This window comes from Malus domestica, chromosome 05 (assembly GCF_042453785.1).
Source record: "Malus domestica chromosome 05, GDT2T_hap1".
NCBI lineage: Eukaryota > Viridiplantae > Streptophyta > Magnoliopsida > Rosales > Rosaceae > Malus > Malus domestica.
This window is the reverse complement of record NC_091665.1, coordinates 35,121,908-35,128,094: the sequence shown is the minus strand read 5'-3', so window position 1 is coordinate 35,128,094 and position 6,187 is coordinate 35,121,908. Positions and strand designations below refer to the sequence as shown.

At 39.5% G+C, this 6,187-nt stretch overlaps 1 protein-coding gene across 2 annotated transcripts; it reads left to right on the top strand.

The window, feature by feature from the left end:
* The first annotated feature begins 2,519 nt into the window (after positions 1 to 2,519).
* On the top strand, positions 2,520 to 5,984 carry LOC103435555 (receptor-like serine/threonine-protein kinase SD1-7). Of its 2 annotated transcripts, none has more exons than XM_070822632.1 (8): positions 2,520 to 3,667; positions 3,849 to 3,947; positions 4,055 to 4,215; positions 4,338 to 4,548; positions 4,674 to 4,911; positions 5,017 to 5,164; positions 5,245 to 5,565; positions 5,733 to 5,984. In XM_070822632.1, the coding sequence occupies exons 1-7, from the start codon at positions 2,599 to 2,601 to the stop codon at positions 5,557 to 5,559; spliced, it is 2,241 nt and encodes a 746-aa protein (XP_070678733.1). In that variant the 5' UTR covers positions 2,520 to 2,598; the 3' UTR covers positions 5,560 to 5,565; positions 5,733 to 5,984. The 2 variants fall into 2 exon arrangements, with proteins under 2 accessions (XP_070678733.1, XP_070678732.1); XM_070822631.1 differs by having other exon boundaries at positions 2,541 to 3,667; positions 3,846 to 3,947.
* The last annotated feature ends 203 nt before the right edge of the window (positions 5,985 to 6,187 follow it).

Sequence of the window (6,187 nt, the reverse complement as noted above, 5' to 3'; positions counted from 1 at the left end):
TCTGCATATAGTATGTTGAAGCAGTCAAAAGGATTTCAAGGGAACCAAATATAAATAATTTAGATTACATCTTCTGGTATTGCTCTTGCTGTAAAAGTAATTTTGATCTTTCACTTTTTGATAAAGGGCTGAGCCGCATTAGCAGATAAACCTTGCTTCATTCATATATATCCTTCTAAAAAGAACAGATGAATTGCCCTTATCTCAACACTGCTTCTATAAATTGCCCTTTGTACCAGTTTTTTTAAGACGGCCCAGCAGCCCACTACTAATTACCATCAATACTGACCTTAACTTAAGCACGTGTGCAATTCAATAGGTATGGTTTTATACAGAATTAAGGCCTCAAGGCAATTAGTAGTCGAACTTTCTATATAAGAGGATTTAAACCTCAACAAGTTTCCTATGTGGCCATGTGGGACATGCTTCAACACACTTAATTGGTATAAACGGAAAATACACTTCTTTGTGTGTTTTGGATAGAAGGCTGGTTTCTCCATAATCTAGACATTTTGGAGTCCAAGTACGAATCGTGCCGTCAGCTGCTTTGAAGTGGAAAAGCAGATGAACATGCACTGAGGATGGAGTCAAGTTTTGTTGTTATTATTACGTTCTGTTTTGTCAAATGCTGTTTGTTATGGGATTCCTATATTTATTAACAGGGAAAAGCAGATGAACATGCACTGAGGAGCAAGAAAATGGACTCGGATGAAGTCACCAGCAGAAGGATTCGCAGGAGAATAGACAGCAGGGATGTCAATACGGGAAGATCAAACTGCGCGCGTAATAAGATAACTCAGGTCGGACATGCACGCGTACGCACCTAGGGTGTGGCAAGGGCTAGGGGCGTTTACAGCATTGTGCACAGCCTAATGCCTGCTCGTCCCAAATTTGAAGAGGAGCTCATTAAGAACGTTTCTGGTGAAGCAAAGAAGGCGCAAAGGAAAAGGTTCAGGCTATGGTGTTTTATAAAAGCTTGAGGCATTGAGGAACCTCATTTGGACTAGAGTAATGGTTTTCTGAGTTGCATGTTTTTCCGTTTCCTAGTGTCGTCGTTTTTGTCTTAGTTTTTTTAAGGAAGTTTGGGTTGTTGGACTGAAACAATGCTTTTCGGTTTCGTAGTGTTAAAATTTGGACTTGAATTTGATACTATGATTCTATGAACGTGTGTTCAATCTCGACTGACCTCCACATGACTTGGAGCTTACTCTACCTTTACCTCATATCCACCTTCTTTGTAGTATCGATCGAATATGGATCGAGCTGAGGTGGGCTTTACACACACCAGGGTCCAGACTCATCATCTAATGAGTCCATGGGTCCATTTGGTCGCGGTAGGCAATATCCAAGCGCCTCGTCTGTCAGGTCCATCTTAGGCTAATGAAATGGTTGGCCTGACCTGGGATCCAACCTGGTACGAAATGGCTGACCCGACCTGATGAGATGGGCCACGCCTCAACGGGCTTCAAATGGTCGTCAAACCTCACCTCAAACATGAAATCAGATTCTCTTTGAATCTCGCAATCCAAAATCGACAAATCGAGATATCCAAACCGTTCAAGAGAGGGGAGAGACAGATTTGGACCATGTGGGTCAATAGGATAGGCTAATGAAGGCCGTATGATTTAAAATAAGTGGTTTGAGTCTCTACATCCGTTTGCGCTAGATTGTGACATTCGAAGAGGTTCTTGATTCCCCAACCCTGTGATTATCTCAACTCGGCATCGGGTGTTTTACCCCAACGACGTAATCATACATTAAAAACTTCAGTTAGTACTTTTTTTTTTGTGAATACAGAAATTGAGACTTAGTCGTCTTTGTTTTTGTGAAGATATAAGTCTCTTGTCACTTGACTTAAAGGCTTAGTCGTCTTTGTTTGGTTCTGGAGGTCTGTTTTCAGATTTTCTTTGTATCCGTCCCCAATCTGCATGTACTTTTTCAAATTTTCTTTGTGGGCCCCATTGTTGAATTTTGACTGGTGGACTTGAATGGCCGACCCATGCAGCGTGAGTCATGCTCGTATTTACTTGTCCTTTTGGTTCGGAAACATTCATATATATTATATATTATATTTTGGAACCTAGAATCTCGAGTGTAGTGATAAATATTATTAATTATTTAAGTTACAAGTCCTTTGCTGATTTGGAACATTTATAAGTGCTTAAGTAAGTAGAATCATAAAACAGACGAGGGATGAGAGTAGGATGATAAGAGATTTGAGAGAGACAAGTCAGCGGACCATTGCTAATTACGTCAATATTGCTCCAACTTGCAACATTACAAAGGAGTTGAGAGAGAATAAATTCAATCACAAAAAGTCTCGGTGTCATTATATATAGAACTATTCATTATATTTTTTTTTTCAAAGTGAAATTCTTGTGATATGTGTAGGTTCGGAGAATTTATTCTGTAGGCCCGGAGATATTGTTGTGTGTGACTTCAAAAAATGGTGTAGACGCCTTTAATTCCAGGCAAAAACTTAGAAAATGACAGGCACATGGTGCACACGCATTTACTTAAAGATATAACAAGGACCAATGCTTTACTAAGAAATATAGCTAATCAATCAAGCCAAGTTGAAAAATTGGTGCTTTTGCAATGGCAGTGGCTCTTTCTGTAGAGATGCTTTTGTTCTCCTCTTTGTTTTTGCTACCAATTTCTGTGATTTCCCAAAATAATGGAAGAGTAGCAGTTGGGAGTTCTCTAACTGCAACTACAGGCGACTCCTCATCATGGCTTTCTCCTTCCGGTGATTTCGCGTTTGGATTTTCGCCCCTCGGAAACAATGATCGTTTCTTGCTTTCGATATGGTATGCGAAAATCCCAGACAAAACCGTAGTTTGGTATGCATATGACGGTAACAACCCCATGGTTGCACCTAGGGGATCAGTTCTGAACTTGACTGCCAACAGTGGACTAGTTCTTAACAATCCTCAGGGTGGAGAGATATGGAAATCCGAAATAACCTTGGGGACTGTTGCGAACGGGGTCATGAATGACACCGGAAACTTCGTCCTTCAACACCAAAACTCGGGGAGCTTGTGGGAGACCTTCAGCAATCCTACAGACACCGTTTTGCCTGGACAGACAATTGAGAGAAACGGGACGCTTTCGTGTAGACAATCGGAGACTAACTACACAAAAGGGCGGTTCCGGCTGAGCTTGCAAGGTGATGGAAACCTCGTGCTCATTTCCGTCACAACAGATAATGCCAACATCCCTTACTTCTCCACGAAGACCACGTCAGGGAACGTGCCAGGTAGTCAAGGCAAACGATTGGTGTTCAGCAGCTCAGGGGACATGTTTGTTCTAAGAGAAAATGATGGAAGAGTCCCTCTTAAGGGGACAGAGGGAGTGTCGGTGAGGGACAACTACATAAGGGCAACTCTTGATTTTGATGGGATTTTCGCTTTATATTCTCACCAGAAAAACTTCACGGGAAATGCAAGTTGGATTAGTCCTCTGGTGTATATGCCGGATGATATTTGCCTACGACTGGGCGTTGGTGTTTGCGGTTACAACAGTACCTGTATGCTCAAACCAGATAAAAGGCCAACCTGCGAATGCCCAAAAGGGTTTTCTTTTCTTGATCCGAAGGATATATACCGAGGCTGCAAACCCGATTTGAGCCGGAAATCTGTGACACGCGTGGAATCAGTATTATTAGGTACCTCTATCTTTGTTATTGTTGTCTTAAGTTCTGCTCTCTGTCTCGAATTTTTCTTCGTTTTCCGGAAGAAACCTGCAAGACCTAGTTCATCCAAAAATTGAAGACAATTAATGCGTACATGTCCGTGTGTGTTACACTGATTGCATATGTTGCTAGCTAATTGTTTATGATGCAGCAGATAAATGGGTTTGGATTGGCATTTCTATAGCTGCTGCTCTAGTGCTTTGCACCGCGTACTATCTACTCCGACGAAGAAGATCAGCCCTTGCATCAGCTGGTATATTTCTTTAAATCATGTGCACCAGTAATACAGGATTATTAATCACATCTTTGACAATTGTTGTCTCCATTGAAACTTTAATTTCTTATAATTGATCTGTATAGGTGAGAACCGGACAACGCTTGAGAACGAAATGCTTATCTTCATGAAATCTAAGCGACATCATGATTTTAGCGTTTTTAGCTATTCATCCATCGTGGCTGCCACAAGAAACTTTGCTGAAGAAAACAAGCTAGGACAAGGAGGGTTTGGACCGGTTTATAAGGTAACATTTTGAAAAAACAAAAATTTCTGCTTCTAATTCAAAAGCTGTAAGAAAAAAAAAATGGAATTAGCTTCAATTGCCTAAAAATGACAGCAAAAGCATGATATGGATTATCAATTCAGGGGAAATTGGCAACGGGACAAGAAATAGCTGTGAAGAGGCTTTCGAAATGTTCAGGGCAAGGAACATCAGAATTCAAGAATGAACTGATACTTATATATGAACTCCAACATACAAACCTGGTTCACCTTTTCGGATTTTGCATTCATGGTGAAGAAATGATGTTGATATATGAGTATCTGCAGAACAAAAGTTTGGACCACTTTTTATTTGGTGAGGAACCAAGATACTTGATTTCATTTGTTAAATTTACTATCTGATTTTTATTTTACTGTCAAAGTTCATAGAGTACTACTATTAATTAATATTAGTCCTACTTAACTCAACATATTGGACAGATCCAATCAGAGGTCTACTACTAGATTGGAAGAAGCGTTTTAGCATTCTCGAAGGAATTGCTCAAGGGTTGCTTTATCTGCACAAATACTCAAGAAAGAAAGTAATTCATAGAGATGTAAAAGCTAGTAACATACTACTTGATGAAAACATGAACCCAAAAATTTCAGATTTTGGTATGGCAAGGATTTTCACCCAAAATGAATTGGAAGCAAACACTAGAAAGGTTGCGGGGACACTGTAAGTATTTCTGCATCATATTGACGTGGTCCTCCCCTTTTGACTGCTAAACACGCATTTTTCCAGATAAGTATACTGACTATTTTTCTTTTTCATTTGGTGTAGTGGTTACATGCCTCCAGAGTCCGTGGGGGGAATTATTTCTGTAAAGTCTGATGTCTACAGTTTCGGGGTATTGATGCTTGAAATCATAAGTGGAAGGAAAAACAACAGCTTTTACAATGACGATCGCGCACTCAATTTAGTAGGATATGTATGACAAACAAATCTCTCTCTTAAAATTTATAATCATATTTTTCTTCTTTAGAATGAAATGCAATCCTTGTTCTTCAGGCATGGGAGTTATGGAAAAAAGGTGCAGGGCTAGAATTAACGGATCCAACATTAGGAAATTCGTTTATTAAAGAGCAACTGTTAAGATGCATCCATGTCGGTCTGCTTTGCGTAGAAGAAAATGCAGCAGATCGCCCTACCATGTCAGATGTCATATCTATGTTGACAAATGAAAGCTTTCCATTAGCATCACCAACAAAGCCAGCATTTTTTGTTGGAAGGAGGACGGTGGAGGCTGGTATAAGTGGGAATCAGCAACTTGAAACTGTTGCTTCAGCAAACTACAAGTCCAGTTCTGATTTTGAAGCGCGTTAATTAAAGGTAAAAATCATATTTGTAGTGCATCAACTAAGTGTTTTGCATCTGCTTAATTGAAAAGACTGTACTTTACTCGACTAATTAGCATCAGTCAAACCACTTTCGCAAATTGGTATGTGTCCTGGGAAGAAGTCAATAAATTAACGGCGACGCTGTTTTTGTAAATGTAGGAGGTTATGCATCAACTGGAGTTGGCTGATGGCTTTTGGCACCTTTCAAGATACTTGAGAAGTTTTAGAGTTTAATTTACAGAGGGTGCTTGCTTCTGTAGTCCCTATATAAAATAAAATTAAAATAAAACTAGATGCTCATTTATTACCTTTGAATTAAGGATATGTGATGATGATGATCCATGAAGTACTGTGATATATAAAATAGTATGTCTTTCATTCAATTGAAAATTTTCGTATTGTTTGATGGAACGAGAAGGCTTTTGATAAGCATATGTTAGAAACACTCAAAACGTTTATGAGTTAAACAATTATCCATGTAACGTATATTATATATAGCCCAACATACGGTCTCTAAAGTTTTAAGTAATACATCCTTGCATCACTGTTTAACTCATAAAACCTCACCTCTCCATCCAAGTCTCTCGCCCCTCCCCATCCCATACTCAATCTTG